This window comes from Gambusia affinis, linkage group LG15 (genome assembly GCF_019740435.1).
Source record: "Gambusia affinis linkage group LG15, SWU_Gaff_1.0, whole genome shotgun sequence".
Classification (NCBI taxonomy): Eukaryota; Metazoa; Chordata; class Actinopteri; order Cyprinodontiformes; family Poeciliidae; genus Gambusia; species Gambusia affinis.
In genome coordinates, this window is record NC_057882.1 from 23,307,289 (window position 1) to 23,332,187 (window position 24,899).

Here is a 24,899-nt window from a genome sequence, read left to right on the forward strand (position 1 = left end):
CTAGGTTTGGTTGTGGTGAATGCCAAGCAGACTGGAGGCCTGCTCAAAGTTCGGAAGCGGATTAAAGAGCAGGGCATTCTGGTTAAATACAACCAAAACCAACATAGAAGTCTATGATAGGTGCAGAAATGGCTTTTAGTTTTTTCCAAGAAAAGCTAAATCCTACCACTCCTAAAATCTGAAGCCTCTCCACATTTACATTTTGTGAAGAAGGAAGTCACACTTATTGTGTTGTTTAGAGGTTTTTGTTTTACGATCTTCAATGGTTCTTGGTACAATGTCACCACAGGCGAAGCACTTAATGTTTTTTTTAATGGTTGATTCAATTGACTCACAAAGTAGCAGGTGAAACTGCAACAAATGTTACAATCTTGGTCCCCAGTCAAACTGTGTCATGTTGCATAAATGCAAGTATAATAATTTCATAGCAGGTATGGCTTCAAAGAAAAAAAAGTAAAATTAGCTTTCCTAAAATATTTGCATGTGTAGGAATGACCTGGTCAAAATCTGGGAAATAATCTATTTGAGAATCTATTGCAAATCTTGAAAATTGATGTTTAGACATTCTGTATTTAATCTGAGTTTAAGACGTTTCCACCAGTTTCCTCTGTAATAAAGAAAATCCAAAAATGAGGTGTACCTTCACTAATATTCCTTTCACATTATATTTATGAGATGCTTTGTGTTGATCTGTCACAGAAACCAAAATACACTTAAACTGTGGTTGTGATGCAAAAGTAAAAATATCTTAAAGGTTTTGGATGATTTTAGGAGATGCAGTCTTCATAAAAACACTATTAATTTACTATCAGTCTCCATCATCTCAGACAAAACATTTTGTCCCATCAAAATATTTTTTCTTATAATGTTCTTTTTTCCAGATCTGTTATTTTCTTTCAGATCTGTTGGTTATTAATTTAATAATCAGCTATTGTTCTTAACTGATGAGTTATTTTCCAGTCCTCTTACAAGTATCATGACATTTTTAAAAACCAATTTGAGCATTTTCACAGATGATAAGATTTAACTATACACATTTCTATTAAAAAAATCCGTATAAATCTACTTCCAGCAAAGAAGCAGGTTAAAGATTTGACAAACAGCTTATCAATGTATAAACGTTTTTACAGTGCTGGTAATTTTAAATGTTTTGGCAGCATTGTCCAGGTTTGTAAATTTGCAACAGAGTGTTGCAAATTTAATACCTTTTACACATGGTGGTAAAAGGTATTAAATTTACTTAAGAATTTCTGTATTGTGCTGTCAGTGCCTTTTTATTTCAGTTGAAGAAATGACCAAAAAGAACTAGGAAATCCTTTTTTCCCTCCATGTCTCTAAATGTATAAGTGTATAGGAGAAAGTATAGTGCTTTCACCTAAAAAGAAAAATGTTCCTACATCACAATAAAGATGATTACAATTAATATTCGCCAATGTGTTGATAAACACCTGTATCTGTATCTAGGGGTCATTGTTACTTGGCCTGATGAGATGCTTCCCACCAACCAGTCATCGTAAAAGAAAATCCCCTTTTAGTGTGCACTACCTCACCATCATTTTAGGTATTTATTTTTTCAGGTAGGATGATTTATTCTCTACTTCCATCTCCGAGGTACAGTTAGCTCAGCGTAGAATGTATGTTTTAGGTCATGGTGATAGATTCATAAATTGTAACATGAGCCTGTTGTCTTGCAATGTATAGAAATGAACCCTATTGCACTGTGTTTTTTGCTGATTCATCTTATTAAAAGGTGTGTCATGGCTTTTAGCTTCTGTTTAAATCCCATACCCGACCACAGATGGATAAAGTGAGATAGTTTATCGATCCTGCAACACATTTTTTTTTTTTTTCTGCAAGAAGCGAACAGTGCAGCAACAAATGACAAGCTATGAGCTAAACCTATGACCCTTACTAACTGTGGGCCATTTCTAATGGACTCAAGACACGGACAGCCTTGTAAATTGAGTCTTTCTCATTTCAGATGTGCTCAAATGTGTATCTGTGTGTCCCCTTCAAGATGTCATATATAAGCACTTTGCTGGTCAGCTGCCCAGTTGTTGAGATAGAAGACTGCACAGATCTGATGATAAATCACCCTCACCTCACCTCTCTGGGCTGAATTTACCAGCTGCAGAGCATAATCCATACTGATTGTACTGAAGCTATATGAACTCCTAAACACCCAGGACAAATATAACAGCAGCATTATTTCAAAGGATGGTGGCCTAGAAATGCTCAAGGATTGCTTCAGCTTCCTTTTATCTGTTTATTGTGGTTTGGGAATTTGGTTTGATTCCAGTTGTAAGGTGCTGTTCTTTTGCAGATCTGTATTTAATGTTCGTTTCGTTTGACCTAAAGCAATGGCCCAAGCCTTACATATGATCCTATGGAGGATATGAGAAAACAGAAGACCCAGTTTGGCTTGTATTCCCGTGCTGATGTTTGTTTTGAGGGAGCGAGTTGTGCACTGGGTGTGTTCTACCATGTCAGTTCTGTTTTTGCAGGTTCTTTCAGTTACTGTGGGAAATCTGCTGTTGTACAAATCTAAAATTTTGATTACAACTTGGCAAGTTGGGCTGTTTGTTTTTTAGACATTTGTAATGTGTTGCTAAATTTTCTTATCCTTCAAACTTTTTCTCATTTTGTCACATTACATGAGCAAATGTCAATGAGTTAGAATTTTATGGGAACAACTCAACTGCATAATCTTGAAATGGATGTTAAAAGTACAATGTGCTTTTGTATTCAGTCCTATGAATAAATCTCTTTGAACGACCATGTGCTGTAATTACAGCTGCAAGAATTTCCAGTGAATGTCTTTGGAGTCTTTCTTTCCCTCCAGAATTTGAATTTTCCTTTATGTTAGCTCAATCATATTGAAAAAAAGAGTATTTTCACATTAGCTTTTAATTCTTGCCACAGAATTATTAGATTTGTTGTAGATCTGGACTTTGACTGGGCCATTTTAAAATATAAATATACTTTATTCTTAACTGTTATGTTGTAGCTCTGGCTGTACATTTAGGATTTTTGTTCTGCAGGAGAATAAACTTTGTCCCACGTCTAAAGGCTTTTGTTGGCTTTAACTTCTTGTAGGATTTCCCTGCATTTAACTGCATCTGTCTTTGTATCAATTCTGACCAGGTTTCCTGTTTATCCTAAAGCAAAGCCTTCTTACGTTATAATGCTGCCACTTCCATGTTTCTCTGTGGGGATGGCATATGCAGTGTGATGTGATGTATAAGAAAGACTGTCCCCTTAATGAGGGAATTCTGACCAGGACAGTTAGTGACTTGTAAAATTCACTCAACTTGTGGGTGACATCATTACCAGATCCTACCTCTGATCAATGAGACAAACTGAACGCAACATTAGCTCCACACATTGTCCTTTCAACTCTTATCAGGTTTTCTGTCCCTGCTAGAAAATATCAAATCCTGACAGCATGATTCTTCCACCTTGGTTCACAGTAGGGATTATATTTCCAGGGATTATTTCCAGGGATACAGGTTTTTTTTGCAAGTTCTCTAATCATTAGAAAAGTAACTACCAAGACTACCAATTCAGTCCTCTCCAAGTTTTAGGAGAACTAGAGTAGATGTGGCAGAATGCATATTCACGACACACTTTTCAAAGTTTTATTCATAAAAAAATTTGAAAGCCATGTATCATTTCCCTTCCATGTTACAGTCACGAGTTTCTTTGTGTTTGGGTATCACACCAAATCCTAAAAAAAACTGACTGAAGGATTTTGACTGTAACACTACAAAACTTTGGATGGTGTTAATACTTTTGCAAGGCAGTGTACCTACGCTCTTTAACCCGTCAGACACATAAAGTAGCTTCTGAGTTTAGAAGCAGCTCCAAACACCAGGGAGGGTATGAAAAAGTGAGGTGCCTGCCTGGCAGAGTGTGGGTCATGTGGTTCACAGAAGTAGGTTTGTTTTTCTGAACCCTGTAGCATTTAACCCCTGTGGAGTTCATGGTAACAGAGTACGCTATGAGCTTTGCTTTCTACAGTGCCTTCACCCTCAGGCTTTCTTTACTCACATAAGCTGCAGTTCTCCAGGATTTTAACCTGGTTTTTAATAAATACTAGAAAATCCCAAGACAGTTGCACAAACTCAACTATAGCATTGCAAGTGAAAAGTAGAGCTGTGCATCTATATTACTTATGTTGACTGGTATGTTGGGGTTATTCCTCTTGTGCAAGTTCAGAGCTTTACCAGTCACTGTACAGTGTTTTTTATTGTCAAGATTTGCTTCATACTTTCCACTTGTTTTTCTTTTCTTTTTATTAAATCACAAGGCACATAGGCATGACGAAACTGAAGCTGTACAGGATAATACAATGTAGCTCAGAATAAAACCCTAAGAAGGAAGCAGTAATATATTTGCTTGTATTCTTAGTGGATGAGTAGTTATGCAGTTTGTCACTCCTGCACTTTCAAAAGCAGTGGGGAATATGCATAATACACAGTTAGATATCATCTATCGGCCGATTTCAATATTAGCCCAAAATGTCCTGAGCAGGATTTAAAATTTTCACTGGACAAATTACTGATGTAAGTCATTTAACATAACAAAGTTTCTGAAACCAACTTCTAGTCTGACACTTTGTTTTTTGTTAAACCAATCTTCTGCATTTGCCTGAAAACATATTTGCTTAAGGAACCACGTTTAATTTTGTCCTGAATATTGCTCTCTCATTAGTTGCTCCACCTCAAGCTATTTAAGCTAAAGAAGTGACCATAATGTTCTAAAAATATGTCACTTAAAGGTGAAGGCTTTACCATGTGTTTGTAAAGATACACCTGACTGGATACATACAGGTAATATTTTATGTCCTATAAACTTGGGTCTTGTTTCTGCCATTTCATGTGCTGCAGTTTCTTTCTTGTTTTGACGAGAGTCTGATAATTTCCGATATTTTAATCTGTAGGAAAAAACATACAGGAAAATTGAGCATTTTGCTTTAAATTGTGTAAACCTTTTGACTGTTTTAAACTGATTTCAGTGACCACATCATAGAGGATGCAGCAAACTACACAGTCTCTGCTGACTTGTTGGGGAAACTACAGATAAATTTTTGAGCAAAATCTTTCCTTTTGTAGTTACTGTTTTTGCAAGATGTGGACATAAAAACAATAGTATTTATTTTTAAGAATTGTCACTGGGTTATTCTAACTAGAATAAGTTAGTTTCAAGTTGTTTCTGTTCTAACAGTTTTTGTGGCATTCAATAGTGCAAATATATATATAATATTGCTACATCTCATTTAACCTTTTCTTTCTGAACTTTGATTGCTCTGGTTCAGATCAAGAGAAAACACTTATTCCAATCCCGAGTGCTAATCTATGCTTTGAGTCTGGTCTTTCAAGTAGCCTGTCAGACTTCATTAAGTTCTGAGTGTCTTAAAACATGTGTTATGTTGCAGTCTGAAGATCCTCCACTGAATTAAAAGTTAGTTTGATGAAAATGTCAGACTTAGAAAATAGTCATATAAAGTCATATTTGGATGTGTTTCTAATATAATGGTACACAGAGAGTACCTGCAGACTTTTCGGAACAGCACTTTGAAGTACTGAAACCTATGAGTGCAGAAAGTAGGTTTTAACTTGACAGTTTTGGGAGAATAAACATCTTTAAGCTTCTTTGAGACTGAAGGCAACTGAAGTTGCTTGTCTTTGAGCCAAGCAACAACTTGTAGCCAAAAGAGTCACTGGCTTTTTTAAGTCTGGGATCTCTGATGCACAGATGAGAACTACGACAGTATTTAAGGAATTTCTATTTTTGAGGTGACACTCACTGTAGAATGACTGGAAAAAATAGTAAAAAATAGAAGAAAGGAAGGGATGAAATGTTCAGATATGTAGTTGGGATGTTTGACACTTTAGATAAAAACAATAACGTTATGAATTTCTGATAGTGGTCTTTGTTTGTTTTTGAAAAGCAGGAAACAAGACGAGTTTGTTAGCGTTGCTGCTTGTCGTCGGCTGCATACTTGGCCAAGGCGGAGTCGAGGCAGAAAGCTTATCAGTGTGCCACTCGCAGTATTTGTTTGTGGACGGGGTCGTGTTTTTCAGTGTGAGAGCATATTTTATGTATACTCATTGTAAGGGTGTGAGAGTGTTTACACATGTTGATGTGTGCATACACAGATATGTGGCGTCGCCGGTATACCAAGGATGGCCCAGCTGAAGGTGGAGCTGTGGATGTGCTGTGCTCTGGCTTGTTTTTAATGCCATCTCATCAAGCCAATTCATCTTTCAAAGCATTTTAGAGTCTGAACAGGAGTATTTTGAGTAAAATTTAGCAAGTGTTTCAATAAGCAGAATGAAAATGAACATAAAATAGATTACTGACAAAGGAGTTAAACACTGTTTTTCAAATATTTAGGTCTATGTCAGAATGATACAATACTTTAGCAAACAGTACATTACATTGTACATTAATTCATTCAGCTGTTTGTTTTTGAACACTTTGTAGAAAGATAAAAAAGAATATATGGATTCAATGCATGTGATCTGTCATATCTTATGTATTATTCCGTGATATTTTTTGATCTTCCGCAGAGGTGTTCAGCCAGTATTTGAAGCAACGGTTCACGGATCATATTTTCATGTGCAAATTAGAAATGCTGTCTCCTCCTCTTGCTTCGGTCTCTATGTGTTAATTAGGTCAGTGCTGCATTAAAAGATAAGTCTAATGACTGCTGCTCCACTTTAAACACTGGTTGCCACAATAACAAAAAAGGAATCTAAACTACATGCCTTCTGAGGGAAGGAAAGAAGTCAAAATTGTCCTTTTTCTCTGTCCCCTGTAGGAACGAACCAGATCATTTGACAGCTTCAACATGAACACTCTGGAGAACTCCCTGATCGACATCATGAGAGCTGAGCAAGACACCCTAAAAGGTAAATATGACAACTGAAAATCAAGAAACATGTAGACGAGCATCAGTACAGTGCTTTTTAACAAGCCTGATGCACATGTAGCAACAGAACAAAAAATACACATACTTTTACTTATAGCTTAAATGTTTAAAATTTGACATAAATCCTTTTGCTTGCTGTGATGTTTGGACAAGCCGCAGTTAATGTTGCATTTTATGCATACTTATTAGTTGGATTTTACAATTTCCTTTTAAAAACTACAAGAAGACAACGCCTGCAGAATGGTGTGCTCTGAGCGTCCTGAAGCTCAATAACCAGCATGACTCAATGCTTATTGGGTTAAAGTTACAGGTACAACCTGTTAGCAATGCTAAAGGCTTATACCCTATTAACCAGCAGTCTTTTTTCTACCTGCAGTGAGATTGTGATGCAATTCCCAGACACAAGTTCTTTCTTCCAAAGAAAACTGAACTTTATTCTTTGATTTTCATTATTTCTAAACTTCCCAACACTTTCCCAACAAATAACTAGAAAGTTCCTGTTAATCTACAAAATTGAACATTAAAATTAAATAAGTTATTTTTAAATTAATGTCATATCTTAAAATCATCAGCCTGTGTTCAATCAATAGAAAAAATATGTTGACATCAACTAACACTGATCATATGATCAGTGTTAGTTGATCAATGTCAATTGATTGCAAAAATCCAAAACCTGATTACCTAATCGCTTCTTTGCAAATGAGCATTTTATTCCATGGTAAAAACATTTTTTTTGTCTTTTGGAGAGAATGTGTGGAACAGAAATCCATCTTGTTCTTATAATTCTCTTTGCGGGTGCTGTGGTGGCGCAGGGGCAAAGCACGACCCACGTATTGAGGCCGTAGTCCTCTTGGCGATGGTCACAGGTTTAATTCCTGGCCTGGCAACAATACTTGGCTAATAGAAAATCACCGTCACGATTCTTATCTGTTGGTTGAGAGGGAGGACCTGTTGGAATTAGTTACACCTTTACAGGCTTTACTTTAGTGTAATCCTTTGAGTGCTGCATGCTAACTAAACTTGTCAACCCTAATATGTTAGCTGTTAAATAGATTGCAAGACTTCAATGCCTGTAGCAGCTATGTTTTAATTAATCGATACAGATTGAGTAGAAAAATAGAAATGATGATGACAAAATAAGTGATTTTTAAAAGTTATGCCATATGGATATAATAGATTCACTCATTAACTGTTTAATATTGGTTGTGTTGCTTTTTCTGTTTTAATTTATGGCATAATTTTAAGCTTGCAACATTTGAACTGTTTAACACTAGAACTACCAGAGAAGGGTCATTTGACATTTCTACCTTTGGAACCCAGAGAGGGGTCAAATGACCTGATGGATTCTAATTAGCATCCTAAAAGGAGGTGTGAACAGGCGCTTTTGTTCTGTAAATAAGGCCATTACTGGCGCACCAAAGGAAGAGGGAAAGCTTAACTCCCAACTAACTGTCTAGTTAGTTCTATTCAGTATATTGTATTTTATAATATAAAGATTATATATATTATATTTAGCTTAGTTTTATTTTAGCAAAAAACCACAATGAATTAATTTTAATATTTTAAATGGAGAATTAGAAATTTTACAGCCAGGTACAGCTGTGAGCAATGACCAGAAGTATTTGTGTCTAAGTCAAGAGGACTGAAATTCCAGCATGAGAAATATACAAAAGAACAACTGTTATTTGTTTAAATGCTTTTTATTTTTGCCATTAAAAACGATACAAAAAATACAAGAAATAAAACAATTCCACACATATTTACATTAGGCACAGTGGGGGGCTGTGTGTGTGAGTGGCATGTCCTTGTGTGACTGGCATTTCAGCACGCAGTCTGCACTGTCGGAACATACCTGGCACTGCCAGGGTATGACCCTGGTGCATTTGCCACATGTGTATTTGTAGCATTCAACGCATCTCACAGTTGTACAATTGTTCCTGCATCGATGGTTGACCTGACACTTCACCCTTTTGCCTGAGCTGGGTGTGGAAGGTTGTTGCCGAAGCAGTTTCTCCTTGTGTGCCTTCTTCCCACTCACATGAGAGTTACCCAACTCTTTTGCAAGCTCAACCAGGAAGTCCACCCATCTCTTCTGCACCCCAATGCATGCCTAATAAAGCACATGTGCATTCAGTGCTGCCATGTCAATCATGTTATAGAACACTGCAACTGGGCATCTCCGTGTTCCTGCACGCACGCTGTACTCCCGCACCATTTGGTCCATCACATCCACACCGCACTTTGTTTTGTTGTATTGTGTGACCGTGTTTGGCTTCCTTTTGGTGGTATCCTCAGTCTCAACCACGCTGTGCATGCTGCTGAGAACGTAAACAGCCTTCTTCCGTTTGGGCACATACACTGCCAGCGTGGCACCAGTGGTTGAAAACACCTGAGTGGTGAATTCAGTGCGATCCATCTGTCTAGCGGATTGAGGAATTTCCCGACATCTCTTGTTGACTTTGCCGAGGATAGTGGTTTTCCGCTAAGCAGTCGTGCAAGTGACAGTGATGTAAAGAAATTGTCCGTGGTTACAGTTCTGCCCTTGTCCATGAACGGTTCCATCAGCCTCATCACTACAGTCTCGGACAGTCTCTCCCTGCTGGGACGACTGGGGTCCTTTCCAAGATATGGGAAGACATTACAGATGTACTTTTATTTCAAGTCGCAAGCCACCCAAAACTTGATGCCAAACTTGTCCGGTTTTGTTGCAATGTATTGCAGAAAACATCAGCGAGTCTTTGATGAAAAGCTGTTCATCAATAGTGATGTGTCGACCAGGGTTGTAGGATGCGATGCAGTTAGTGACAAACGATCCCCAAACATCGGAGATTGCAACAAACTTATCGGTCTCCGCCGCTCACTGCGTGTAAACATGTCATGAAAGCGAGGTGTCGCATGATGTCTTGGAAGCGTTTTGGGCCATAGTTGCAATGATCCTTGGGTTTGCCAGGTTTGCTGACCAGCTGTCACATAGTGATGGAACCTTGGTCACCCCCACAAGATAATGACTGAAATAAATGCCATTAGTTCCGGAGATCCATGAACCAATCCAGCTGCTCCGTGTGGCGTGCATGTTGAGTAGTCCATTCTTGAATGCTACGAAGCATGTCAAGAGTGATAAAACAGAGGAAGCTCTGAAGGCGACTCCAGATACTTTCTGGCCTTAGCGCTTGGCTCTCCATCTGTGGCACGGTTCTATTGGAGTGAAATGGAGATGTGTCCCCACTTGTTCTTCACGCCACACTGTGCCATTTTTCATGGTCTCTGACAGCTCACTCCCCAAACAAGCTCTCTTTTTTTGGTAGAGGGAGAGTCTCCTCATCTGCAAGATAAACAATTTCAAATTAACCTTTTGATTGGTTCTAAATAAAAATAGTCAGGAAAATAAAATAGGTAGGTTGAGAAATCTAACCTGAAGACAGCTCAGAGTCCGAATCCAGTTGAAAGTCTATGTCTTCTCCATCTGAATCACAATCTGCTCAGAATCAGTTCCAATGCCTTCTGAGTGGTGAACCTCTTCTGCATTTTGTTTCTTGTGAACTAAATAGGTGAAGCAGTCACCATTTATCCTCCACGCACAAAGGCTGCATGCAAATTTGCATGTGCAAAGTCTCCCAGATCTCTTTTGCTTACACTTTTTGCATGATTTTTTTTAGGTGGATCAACAAAATTAATTTGGTTAGTTTATTTCTAAACTGTCATTTTAAACCCATCCATCCATCCATCCATTTTCTTACACCCTTCGTCCCTAATGGGGTCGGGAGGGTTGCTGGTTTCTCTCCAGCTGCGTTCCGGGCGAGAGGCGGGTTCACCCTGTACAGGTCGCCAGTCTGTCACAGGGCAACACAGAGACATACAGGACATACAACCATTCACACACACACTCACACCTAGGGAGAATTTAGAGACCAATTAACCTGACAGTCATGTTTTTGGACTGTGGGAGGAAGCCGGAGAACCCGGAGAGAACCCACCATGCACAGGGAGAACATGCAAACTGCATGCAGAAAGACCCCGGGCCGGGAATCGAACCCAGGACCTTCTTGCTGCAAGGCAACAGCTCTACCAACTGCACCACTGTGCAGCCCCATTTTAAATCCACTTAGCTTTATTTAAAAGAAAAACATTACTAATTTCTTTTAGAAAAACCTTTGCATATTTCTTGAAACAGATTGTATGTTTTGCAAACTATATGTACATTTGGCAAAATGACCTGGACCTAATGCAAAATGACCTAATGCAGCACAACATCATGAATCAGCTGCAAAAGGTCACATCTCTCCAAAAACACTTCATGTATGCTTCAAAACTACCCAACCCTCTCTGAAGAGCATTACCAACAGGAAAGTCTACTGTAGAGCTGCCTCCATCATAGATCGCACCCACCCCCAACATGGACTATTCACACTCCTACCTTCTGGCCTGACGGCTCTCCTCCCCCCCTCCTGATTCCTCAGGCAATGGCCATATTTACATTTGAACAAGGGATGCTAATTTGAGCCATCAGAGTCGTCAGTTTGGACTCAGGGTCTTTTGACCCTCTTTCGGGACTTCTAGGAGGAGGTTGAAATCCCTGGTAGTTCTAGTGTTAAAGAAGTCCACAAGCCTGCTTCCAGAACCCAAAATTAGTGGTTCTTATCTCTGGCATCGCAACGGGTTGGGGTTGAGACTGCTCCTTTTTTATGCTTTAGTGGAAGAAATGGATTGGACAAAAATAGCGACTAAGCTAACTCTGGTTTTTGTTTTAAACTGGGGGAAGTTTGGTCATAAATGACTCAAAGTATCCAAGTTTTGTGTTCTCTTTGTAATCCATCTGACAAAAAAGTAGGCCCAGATAAGAAAATTATTTTTTTTTTATCCCACAGAACACAATAAAGTATCTATAAAGGGCATCACCTTGTGAAACGCATAAAATCAGTGCCACTGGTACAATAACAATATAATAAGACCATTGAAATACAGGCTTTCTTCTCATAAATACCTTTTCATTATTTTAGCCCTAAACACACAAAGCTCATGTGCATCCAGTCGTGATTTTGTGTTCTGTCGTCAGAGCTTCCATCGATCCATCCATCCATTTTCTGTTCACCCTTGTCCCTAATGGGGTCGAGAGCGTTCCTGGTGTCTATCTCCAGCTACGTTCCAGGCGAGAGGCGGGGTCACCCTGGACAGGTCGCCAGTCTCTCGCAGGGCAACATAGAGACATACAGGACACACAACCATTCACACACACACTCACACCTAGGGAGAATTTAGAGAGACCAATTAACCTGACAGTCATGTTTTTGGACTGTGGGAGGAAGCCGGAGAACCCGGAGAGAACCCACCATGCACAGGGAGAACATGCAAACTCCATGCAGAAAGACCCTGGGCTGGGAATCGAACCCAGGACCTTCTTGCTGCAAGGCCACAGCTCTACCAACTGTGCCACTGTGCACCTCATCAGAGCTTATAGTAGAAAATATTTTTAATATTAGAATTGAAAGGTAAAAATCTTTATTACCATCAATGTTATGGTATCAGGTTTTTGACACGGTTTTCTTTGACACTAGCGTTTCATTATGTTTGTAGTAAAATTAATCACAGCACATTTTTCAACTTAGTTGCCCTAATTTTTTTCTTCATCATACTCTGAATTGTTAGTTAAATATACAGTGCATAGTTGTGAAACCATGAAGCACACCATAGCGTCTCCCGAAGTCATCATCCTTTCATTTGACATGTAGATCTTTTACAAGAAGTTTTCTTTGAGTTAGCACTTTTTCAATTTGTCACACAAATGCATCCATGTAGATAGAACAGCAAATGTTTGTAAAATAAATACAGCAAATCTTGAAATTTCTCATTTGAACTGAACGTGCTCAGCAAAATTGAGCACAACAAAGCAAGGGAAGAGGCGAGACAAAATGTCCACAGAAGTGGCTTTGAATCCCTTCCAGCATTGTTCCGACTGACAGAAAGGGTTCCTCTGTTTGTCCACTGCACATAAACACACCACTGCATTGTGCGAGGTTGTTCATACATGTGTTTTAAAGTGGACTGTTTGTGTGCAGCCAGCAGCATGCAAATAAGCTTCACAAAACAGACACACTGAGTTAATGTGTACCTGTTTACTCCTCAGAGATTTAAAATCTGTAATGTCAGCCTGGAGCTTTGCCTGTAAGGGAAGGAAAGCTGGACTTTGAGTTTCAGGTGGTGCAACTAAGTGCACCTTGTGTTTATTACCTGGCTAATTCACATAGGGAGATAAATAGGTAAATTCTGCAGTGAAGAGTCACACTGCAGTCTTTATCTGGTTTGGGTCAGTCCCTATGGTTCTGTTTCCTCTGTTCTGTGAGTTCAGTTCGCAGAGTGTGGAGGAGGGGCCCACAGATTTCCTTGTGACAGGGGCATCGGAATGCACCAATCACCAGGCGGTCCGTACCCACACAACAATGACTGCACTATTTCAGTTCTTTCATCTCATTATCCTTTCTGGTGCAAGCAGGCCTTGCATAACTTTGAAGATTGTTTGGCATCATAACATGTATTTGTGTGTTTGGGAGGTGGCTCTTGCAAATTGCTCAATGTAAAAAGTATGGTATGAGGATACAGAATGGAAAATGGAGTTGAATGTGAAGGAGAGAGATGGTTCATATTTTGTAGCCACAGTATCTAACAAAGAGCCAGTTAGTTACATATAAAAAATATACATATTTTTCATTCGTATATATGAAAAATACATAGTGAAACTAAATTCTAAGGTATAAAAAGACCTCCGGCACCAAACACATGGGGTGGACGACATTCAGTCTGGTTGTGACGGCTCTGGACATTTTTGGGTTTTCTGGTTGACATACCTCTAAAGTGTTGTTTGAAGAACTGGAACAGTAATTGTAAAGTGGCAGACTGGGGAGTGTTCCCAATTATGAAGAAAATGACAGGAGAATGTCTTCCAGCAATTAAGTGATTGCACATCCCAGTCTCCCTGGGGAAGCTTAATCTCGGAGGTTGGAAAGAGGCTCCAGCTGACCGTCCAAGCTCTGATTTCAAAAGAGCAATGTAGCTTTCGTCCCGGCATGGAAGAGTGGACGAGAATGTATCATATCTGGGTTGGTTTTAACTGGTACCCTGTCCTTGTATACCAAAAACAAAGCTGAGATGAGTTCTGTTTGTGGTGTTCATGGAAAGGATTTCAAGTATTAGCATCAATATCTCTCACAGCAAGCCCATCATGGAGTGGTGAAGAGTTAATAACATTTTTGACTTCAAATAGTAAACTTTTATCAGTTCATGTCAGTGATGGTTCATAAAACACTCGCGTTTGTATTTATTTAATTGTTTGATTTTTTTTTTTCTTTTTAAATTAAGTGTTGCATGTGGTCAGGACATCAGTCAGATACCAGGTCACAGGACTTGAAATGGCCCTCATAAGAAGGCCCAGTAGAAACTGCACTTCCTGTGGTACCTCATACAGTACAGCCTTCCACAGGAGCTGCTGGTCATTTTGTATACAATCATGATTCAGTCTGCCATGTGCTCATCCATCACTGTGTGGCTTGGCCTACCCATAAAAGAAAAGAAAACCCAAAACATCAGTCAAGTTGTACATTTATTCCCATTTGTCATTTTCATATGCTAAAAAAGGTACAGAAACTTTCCATTGGAATTTAACCCGTCAGATGTCCTGAAGAGATGGAATCTTTTTATCTGTGAGCATGAGTTCTTGGCTTTTTCTTGCCAAGATGGAAATGTTTGACTGTGGCTGATAATTCATGATAACACTTTTGGAATGTAGACACAACCTTGAAGTGTCTGGATTAAAAAAGAACATGATGTGTATCATTGTATTTCTCACTGACTCAAAAAACTTAAGACTTCTAAATTAGAAGATCCCAATTTGAAACTGCTCCTCCACTGAACTCTTGATCTGTTATATGTTGTGTAGAGGGTCTCTGAAGTTGTGAACGTTGGATTATTTTTTACGTTTTCCTACAGCCGGACATTAGCTAATTTTAGCTACAGAGTGAGTCTTATTCAGATAGTGTGATGTATCTTGACTCTTACCTTTTATCTTGTCATATACTGCAGCAGTGAACCTTATCAACTTTTAGTCTGCTTATTAACCAGACTAAAAACTGCTAAATCATACAGTTTGGATTGCTGCATGATTACACTTTCGTTTCCTGTTGTGGTTGCCATAAAAAAAACAGCCTTTCATTTCTGGAGCCTGCACCATTATCATAAAAGCCAACTTTGTAGTTTGTTCTTTACTTTTGGTCCAATCCAAAAGCTTTTTTACTTTCGGTTCCAAACTTGGATCATAGGAAATATTAGACTGTTTTCTGGAAAGACTTGCACAGTTAAAATAGAGTAAAGATATTACATGAAACACATTTTGTTTTGTTTTTCTGTGTAGGTCGTCTGGGGTTCCCTCACCCTGGGGCGGACAACCCTCTGCCCCTTAATGGTATGTATGGCAACCTAAACACATTCCCCAAAAGTCTACTAACACAGAAAATGAAAGATGAGTCATCAAAAGGATTTTATATACAAATCCCATCAAATGGGAAACTTTAAATAAAGTAGAGGCGTAATGGTTATAATTTTGAGGCAAATGTGTAGTTTTTGTATAACGTTTAACCTGCTGATAAGGATTTTAGGCAGCTTTGGTATTTCAGCAGGACTAAAAAGATGTCATTTTTTTCTGAACTTTTGTTTAACACAATTGGAGGTATAAACATAGTATTACACCCTGTGTTTGAGAGAGCAGTTGATGTAAAATATGGTTTTGCCTGTCGAAAATAAAAACAAAGAATGACCAAGTTGACATTTTAAATGTGTCCTAGCATGTTATATTAGCAGTTAGCATGGTTACCATAGCTGAAATTGCCACCTTTGTGTCTTATTCCCTCCCAACATTTTTAAGTGCAGCATGTTCCAAAAGAGAGGTTGAAGGGTCAAGAGGAAGAAATAGAGCAGTATTTCTGTACTTTAATTAACCTCCTTATCTAAAGTGACTGAAAATCTTGTTCTTTCTCGTAGCATGAATGAAGCAGGAAAATGCTTCAAACTACCATATACTGTTTTCTTCTAAGTAGCTGTTAGGTTTTTTTGTATTTTGTAATACATTTGAAACACACTGTTAATAGTCAAAATATTTAACTTTGAGTCCAGGAACGTTCACACCAAAGAGTGTTGTCAGCATGAAATGATTGCACCTAGTTTGGTGCATTCACTGATCAGAAAAGTGGTGAACTTTTGAAATTCTGACCGACCAATCATACTGAACATTAGCCGATAACAGTCAAAAGTAGACTTCTTGGTGTGCTTCTAAAGCTGGAGAAAAAATTTTTGGGATCATATTTTAATATTGCTTTGTTTTCTTGCTGGACTTAAATTACATTCAAGAATTTAAGCCCTTATGAGGTTGGAAATCTTTAGGATGCTTCTTGCCTCCAAAACCTGGTTACCCATGTCCCATTGAAACATTGACATATTTAGTCCATTAGTCCCAGCCTAACCAGCAATATTTTAGACTTGATTAGCCCGTTAGTTCAACTCCCATGGCTTTCCTACTGAAAGACCATTTAAACATTTTTTCACCTCTTTTTTTCCAACCATATCACCATCCGGTTACCCTGTTAAAATAGAGGCTGATATCGTCTTTCTAATGACATTTTGCTGAGGGAAATATACTGTTGTTTTGCAGCTCAAAGCAAAATAATCATTTCCATTCTCACTTGCAGAGGAGCTTAGGCTTGAATACTTGTATATAAAATTCTTTACCTTCTTGTTAATTTTGTGGCTGCGTCTATTGCTTTATTCTTGAAATAGAGAAGCATGTAAGAAATCTAATGAAATGAAATTATTTTTTTTAAAAAGCAGTGGTTTGATAGATACAGAAGATTTTTTGTGGAAGATGTCCTAGATTTTGTCTAGAATTAGTGAGCTCCTGTGGTGCTTCAGCGTGTGAGCATGATTGCAAAATAGGATTTTTCTTAGCAATGAGATTGAAACTTTCCGTCATGCAATCTCTTCCTTCATCACTCTGTGGTTGCAGTGTTTTAACATTATCTGTACGGGCTTCGACCGGTGGGTAAAACAGGAACTGCCAGTAGTTTCTTGAAAAGCCTGCTGGGTCACATGATTGGATCACATGGTTAGGAGCTGTCATGGTGCCCTGAGACAGATGGTGCCAGTGGATAGAGGCTGCACACCAGTCCTGGTTTTCTCTCTCTGCCTCATAAGGATACACAGACTGCATTCCTCATTCTCTTCCTCCCCCCATCCTCTCTCCCTCCAGTCACTCTCATTTTTGCTCACCCCCACACGGCTTTTTATCAGCTCATTTCTCCATCGCTTCTAATCTATTTTTCTCTTTCACACTCGCATATATACGCACACAAACACACATGCACACACACATCTTTTTATAGCACTCTCTGCTCTCTTTCAATCTGCTTTACTGCCTCTCAGTATTTTTCTCCGTTTCTGGCTGCCTTTGACCTTCCCCGGCAGAGTTAATGTCCATCTGGTTTGGAATGTCCACTAAGGGAGGATTACTGCCGCCGCGTTCCGGCCTCTTCTTCACCCATTCCGGGTTCTTGCAATTGGAGATTGTGTTTGGTTTTTTTAAACTCTTCTGTTTAAAAAACTCAAATTTTCACCCTCATATTTCCCCAACTGCTTCTACTGCATCCGCTTGGAAAATTATACATTATAACTGAAAGGACATTACTTTTTTTCAAATACAAACTGCTTTGTTCTCAGGCTGGAGCTGCTTGACCAGCCTCGCAGAGTAATGCTTTTGTTTGACTGAAGCTCTGACGTGAGAGCGCCATCCTTGAATCGTATCAGGTCCCCTGATTGGCTGTGATTAGGCAAAGTGATATGCTTTAGTCTCATTTCTGCTTCTTCGTTATTCGCTGCATGATTAATTCACAACTCCCCTCACTGTTGCCTGTAATTGTGCACGCTTACTTTCTTTTATTACTTTGCAGTCAAACTCAGTAAAATGGATCAGTTGCACACTGTTTTCCTAAAACTGCTTAACTAATCAAATCTGCAGATTAAAGTCCAAACACAGTTCTTTTCTTGGATACTTCTGTAGCTGCTCTTTTTGCAGTTATTCTGCATTTCCAGGTTTAGCTTCGGGTGTCTCCAGGGTTACAATGGCCTATTTGGGCCTGATTCAGTCTTTTAACTATACATCCTGTGGGCTTTATTATATTGTGTTTTAATTACCTCGCTTTTTATGCTAATACCTGTTCTGCATTGAGTACTGATCCTCTCTGGTGAACTGAGATGACCCTTCTACTCTGTCTTTCTGCATAAATAAGCACAATGCACACGTCACATCCCTCACAATAATTTAGAATATCATCTAAATTTATTCCTGTAATTTGGTTCTAAAAGGTGAAATTCAGGTCAGTACATTCAAAGTGATACATTTCTGACATTTTTGATGTCTGTGGTTTGCAGCTAATGGAATTCTGAAATTTAGTTTCTCTGAAAATAAATTTTACATAAAAAAATATACGTTATATGGTTTTAAATCCAAAAATTTCACATTATGACCTCGCCAGTCAGGCAGAAGAATGCTGGCTTGACAGTTTTTCAGACGACAGTGACTGAAACATGCCACAAGGAGGGGGTAAGTCACAAAAGGTCACTGCTAAAGTAGCTGGCTGTTTATAGAACTTAACCCTAACTTTATAATAGAAAGTTTAGTGGAAGCAAAAAATATTGGTATGAAGTACTCGAGCAACAAAGATGGCTGCAGCAGAGTATAAACAAAAGCTTTTTCAAGAAGACATTGATGCTTCAAGTGCTAAAACCCACAGGTTTATTTTGGGCTTGGACTACTATTTGTTTTTGTCAACTTTGTTTTATTAAGTCCCAATCACTGCAGCCATTTACTTGTAAATTTGATCTCCTCATGCTTCTGTCTGATGACAAGATTTATGGAGATGCTGATTTCATTTTACTGGAGAAGGGAACAATTCTTCCAGTGCTTTTCAGTGCTACTAGCTCTTTCTGCTGGATTACTGGGATAAATAAATGTTTCAGTAATTCTCTAATTTTGGAAACATGCAAGATTTGATAAAAACATCTTCTTGAAAAAGCATTTGTTTATAATCTGCTGCAGCCATCTTTGTTGCTCGAGCACTTCATACCAATAATTTTTCCAAAAATTGAACATACTGATTCAAAAAACAAATCTATAAAAAAAATGAAATGCATCCAGTCTGTACCTGCTTACATAAATTGGTATTTGTGTGAGAAAAGTACTGCAGGCTGATTATGATTCAGCGCTGATTAACAGAATCAAGTGCTAGCAGGCGAGTTAACTATGGAGCACATTGTCATGAACCACCTGGCACTTTTATTGCTCTGGTTTATTGCGCCATATTTACAAACAGCCTCTCCTTTGATTGATTTATTTATTTATTATTATTTTTTTCCCTCGTTCGACATGCAGCCAGGAATTATAGCAGGAGACGAGGTAAAACATATTCATAAATCTATAATGTCCATCTGTGGAATACGTTGTTTTAACCATTTTTTCTTTTTTCTCTTTAACAAACGGTTTTCGGATTTATTTAATATAGCATGCATGTTTTCTACTTTTCTTTTTAATTTGATTCCCGTGTTTTGAAATACATTTTTTTGTGTGTGCAAAATTGTCTAAATGTTGAGTCTTGTTATAAACTTGTGAAACTGTGTCTTTTCCTCTCATTAGGCTTCACTCTCTGCATATTTCCCTTCCTCACTTGCGTTTTGCAACATTAAACCAGTGTTGCATTTAGCTGAGAGTTAATGAGGCAGCGAGGTACACAACTCATCATATGTCATTTACCCAATTCTGCAGCGGAAACACACACACGTCACACTGTGGAAGTCAAGGCTAACACCCTCGCATAAAGCTTTATAAAGCAGCTCAGGGCAGTTCGGATGGGACGGCTTAGCCTCCACCACACATATGTTCCACAGTGAAAGTATTCAGACTTAAGAGGACTGCTGTGTTTGCGTGATTAAGCTTGCATGCATGCTTTGTGGGAAATCATTACAGTTCAGTAACGTCCACAAGAAGAGCACACAACATTTTGGAGATTTCTTACTTTTTGTTTTCACACTTCATATTTCTTTTAATTTTAGTTTTATTAAATTCTTCCTAAACAGCAGCCTCACAAAGTGTGCACACCAGTTGAACATTTTCCCCATGTTTCAATCGCAAACTATTTGAATTTGATGTTATCTACCAACTAAGTGATTAATTGGCTGGGAAATAAATTTTGACTTTAAATGTTCTTCTGAAAAGTGTAGGTTGGATTTTTTTCCCCCCTTGACTTTGACAACTATAAAAAGGTGCAAACCAGGGATCTTTGACTCTGGTAGGAGATCATTAACCAGAAAATCAGCCTAAAGCTCCATGCTAACTCCAGAGGAGCTGCAAGGATCCACAGCTATTTTGACAAAACCACCCTTTGTTGGTTTGTCAGATTTAGGGTTTAACCCTGTCTAAACTAAACAAATTTGTTTTGTTTAGTTTTCATTAAATCAACCAGACTATGAAGACATTTTCAGTTGTAAAAGATTTAAATATGCCGCATCAAAGGAAAACAGAACTATCAGTTTTTGCTTTTTTTCTCCACATTTGCTATGGCAAAAATCTATAACAGAAATCATCATCACCATTGTCACATAACTTATCTTTACCCTTTTCTTATCATCTTGTGAGTTAAATCTATTCTCTTGACCACCTTCTATTTTCTTAGGCCACTCCTCGCTCTTTCCAATGGAGGACAGTTTCCCTGACGACGAGCGAGCTGACCAGGGTCTCGCGGGCCTCGGCTCCCCGCACTGCTTTCCACATCAGAACGGAGAGCGCGTGGAACGCTACTCACGCAAGGTCTTTGTTGGTGGACTGCCCCCAGACATAGATGAAGGTACAGTCATTAAAATGAAAAACAAAGGCTTATTCCTCTCATATTTCATTCAAACATTTCTTTGTGTTTGAATGAAATTGATTTTTAATCATTTTCCTATCTGTTTCAGATGAGATAACTGCCAGCTTCAGGCGGTTTGGACACCTGTTTGTGGACTGGCCTCACAAAGCAGAGAGCAAATCCTATTTTCCTCCTAAAGGTATTGAAAATAAGTTAGACTTGTTTGTGTGCTGGTGACATAGTACACAAAAGTTCCAGCCACATGTATTGTAAAAATACTAAAAGTTCATTCTTTTTTACAGCAATATTCTGGCGACCTGGTATCTATAAATCTGCTTCTTGGTTTTCCTCAGTACATGTATTAGGTCAGCTTCATCCATATGCGTCAGACTTTAGGTAGAAATTTGAATCACTTTTAGTAACATCTATAAAGTTTATACCTGTTTAGTAGAGGCTGACCACTTCAGGACGTAAAGCACATGCCTGAATTCAGAGATCAGATACAGAGTCACAATAATCGGTCTGTTAAATTGGAGTCTCTGTACTTGAATGACCTGCCTGTGTTTGGTGCAGGCTACGCCTTCCTGCTGTTCCAGGACGAAAGCTCGGTGCAGGCCTTGATTGACGCCTGTATCGAGGAGGACGGCAAACTGTACCTCTGTGTTTCCAGCCCTACCATTAAAGACAAGCCAGTTAGTTTAAAGTCACACAGTTTTTCCATTTCTCTTTGTTGTTCTGGCTTTTTTTTTTTTTGGAGTCTAAAGCTTTTTGTGTGCTTGTGCATCAGGTCCAGATTCGCCCGTGGAACCTGAACGACAGCGACTTTGTGATGGATGGATCTCAGCCTCTGGACCCAAGAAAAACCATCTTTGTGGGAGGAGTTCCCCGTCCGCTCCGTGCAGGTATCTTTCACTCTTTGTTCTTCTGGAGGTTAAACTGAAAACAAATGAGTATTTGTAATAAAAACAGTTGAATTTTTGGTATGCACAGTGAATACAGGCTGGATTTATACCGCAGTTATGACCCATATTTTGAGGCCTCTATGAAAGGTCTTTAAAATTTTCCTGCTGTTTGTTTCTGATCTCTCCATAAAAATAATACATTACCATTCTGTACTTTTCCTGCCTTGTTCCCATTTGCTTAATACTCCTCTCTGCTGTGTAATCAGACCTGCTGGGTAATAAAGGCACAGAGGCATTGACCTACACTGGTGGTATTAAAATCAGCTCTTTGCAACCTGCTGAGCAGTTTAGAATATTGAAATGTATTGTTTCCTAATAGCAGTGTTATGTGTATTATTAGTTCATGTCTGCGCTGCTGGTTGCCGTGCTTTAAGCATCTGTTCAGGAGCTGCAGCAGTGAACAAATATTCTGTAAACCCCTAAGATGGTTTAAAGTAAAAAACAGTCATTTCCATAATTTCTATTTTACTAAACAAAGGTTTTTAGTTGAAAATCAGAACAAAATAAAGTGCCCTGCAAAAGTATTCATTTCTTACATTTTGACAATTTTTTATTGGGATTTTATGTATTCATGCAACAGAAAATAGTACCTGTACCTGATTCTGAATTAGAAGAAATATTTTTGGTAAATAAAATCTTTAAGTATAATCTTATACTCATCCCTCTTTACTGTAAAACCCCTAAATAAAATAAATAAATTTACTTCAGAAATTTCAGTAGTAAATTCATGGAGCAAGATGTGCAAGAAAAAAGTTATGATTGACAGAAAGTCATAAAAATCCCAGTTGCAGTTTGCCACAAGTCTTGCAGGAGATTCAGTAAGTATGTTTTGTTTGGTCTGACTGTCATCAAGGTGCTTTTTATGTTCATCCCGATGTAAATATGCACATTAACTCAATATGTTATTTTTATATTTCTTTGTGGTTTCAGTTTAAAATTTGTGACATTCTTCAGCAAAATTTACAATGACTTATACATTTACATTTCCATGTTCATGGGATTTGGTTGAATGTTCTGCATTAAACTGTACATAGTTCATCTGATGAAGAACCCATCTTTGAGACGACCCGGTTCCACATCATGGTGCAACGAAGCAGCTAAGATGGAACTCCTCCAAAGTAAAACCCGGTCCTGTTTATCAGGAAACCACCACTGCTCATCCCCAGGAACGGGGCAGGAGCAGTTTCATGCTGTACGGATGTTTTTCTTCAGCTGGAGCTGGGAAACTGTTCATAGTTAATGGAGAAATGGATGGAACAAAATATATGGCAGTCCCAGAAACAAAAAGACAAAAACTGTTAAAGACTTGAGCCGGAAACCCCATAAACATCCAGTCGGTGTTATAACTAAATTGTTAGACTGGCATGGTCACTAAATCTAGCTGGTAACCTGCAGCAAGACCTGAAAACCTTCCAATCTTATGACTTTCTGTTGGAAAATTACATAAAATCCTAACATCGGAGTTTATGATTGTAATGTAACAAAGAGAAAAGTAAAAAAAAAGTTCAAAGGGTGTGTATTCTTTCTCACTTGAATGTAAACTTAGAATCTTTTCACATCGACAACGTGTGCCATTTGTGCTGGATTTTTGGTGTCAGGTATTTTTCACGCCTAGCATTTCTCCTTTTGTTAAAACGACGCTGGTTTGTTTTTCCTCCTCAGTGGAACTGGCCATGATCATGGATCGCCTGTACGGTGGAGTTTGCTACGCAGGCATCGACACGGACCCAGAGCTGAAGTACCCCAAGGGAGCGGGGCGGGTCGCCTTCTCTAATCAGCAGAGCTACATTGCTGCTATCAGTGCTCGCTTTGTACAGCTGCAGCATGGAGAAATCGATAAACGGGTGAGTGGAAAGAAAAGGGAGCCTCTATGTTTTTCCACCTCCCTCCTCGAAGACCCTCTCTTTCTGAAGTCGTCTCCACACTACAGTCTTACTTCCTGTTCCTTTACCTCAAACTGCACTGCCTTTCTCCTTACAATGAGCAAAAAAATTAGATTTTTGCTGAAAGTAAAATGCTTTTGTTGGAAGTAAGGCAGTAAGCTGGGATTGCAAAGTGTCAAACATTGCTCCTCCTACATGAAGAATTATTTGACCTTCTCTTATAAAAGAAGTTTCAATCCATGTTTTTTTTTTTTTTCACTTAGGGATAGGCAGCAGTTTAACAAGACTTTCTTTAAGATTTGGAATCAATGATTCAGTTAAATTTCCTTAAACTCTAATCAGGCCTAACTTTTTGAGGCTTTAATCAGAGCCATGCATTTCGTAATGCTCTTGTTAAACAGAAGGATCTGCGCTGATCCAAACTGTAGATGTGCTCCAACTGTGAGTCACAAAAGTGTGTGTGGGAGCAGTAAATGGGATTCTTGCATCTGGAACAAAGGTGCCGAAATCTCCCCTCCCACTCTGCAGCATCTCTGTAAACACTTTATTTTTACTACTGCAGGTGACATTTCTGCGTGTTAGCCTCGAAACAATAGTACCAATAATGCTTCTTCTGCAGGGAGATGAAACTGAACTCTGCTGCTTCTCAGCGTCACCACTTTGCAGTTCCAGTCACGTGGTTCCCTCATGGTGCAAGCTTATTTATTTTAGGATTTACACTAATATTTGCAGCGCTGGTGCACAATTTGCCATAACCCGTGAATTATGCAAATTTAATCCAGCACTTGCACAAAGAGTAAATGAAGATACCTGAAAATCAACCTGGTGGAACTTCTAGTAGGCTGTTTTTTCACATTTCATTTTCAATATCTATCTGATAATAATGGCACGATGCCAAGTTAATAAGCTGGTGAAAAGTGAAATTGACTGATCCTGGAGTACAGTCTGACCTTAAAAAAGGAAAAGAACAGATTTCAGCATTTGGAGAACTATCATGAAAATTGACATTTAAATTTGACCTTAAAAAGCTCCTCAAATTTTTAAAAAATGCTGTGTGACGTTTAGGAGCAAAATGGAGCCAAACTACTAAACTAGTTTAGTAGTTTAGTATTATATTTCTTTGTGGTTTCAGTTTAACCACAAAGATTTGGAATCAATGATTCCAAATCATTGATTCGGTGAATTT

At 38.6% G+C, this 24,899-nt stretch overlaps 1 protein-coding gene across 4 annotated transcripts in view; it reads left to right on the forward strand.

The window, feature by feature from the left end:
- The window catches only part of cpeb4b (cytoplasmic polyadenylation element binding protein 4b), a 43,632-nt gene that overhangs the window by 13,282 nt on the left and 5,451 nt on the right, over nucleotides 1-24,899 (forward strand). For 3 of the 4 annotated variants that reach the window (XM_044140231.1, XM_044140230.1, XM_044140232.1), the window contains 8 exons: nucleotides 6,827-6,917; nucleotides 15,336-15,386; nucleotides 19,401-19,424; nucleotides 20,698-20,868; nucleotides 20,978-21,067; nucleotides 21,442-21,560; nucleotides 21,656-21,770; nucleotides 23,493-23,674. In XM_044140231.1, the coding sequence (XP_043996166.1) occupies nucleotides 6,827-6,917; nucleotides 15,336-15,386; nucleotides 19,401-19,424; nucleotides 20,698-20,868; nucleotides 20,978-21,067; nucleotides 21,442-21,560; nucleotides 21,656-21,770; nucleotides 23,493-23,674 (843 nt within the window). The remainder of the gene's footprint in view (nucleotides 1-6,826; nucleotides 6,918-15,335; nucleotides 15,387-19,400; nucleotides 19,425-20,697; nucleotides 20,869-20,977; nucleotides 21,068-21,441; nucleotides 21,561-21,655; nucleotides 21,771-23,492; nucleotides 23,675-24,899) is intronic. The other variant, XM_044140233.1, reaches the window with a different exon arrangement.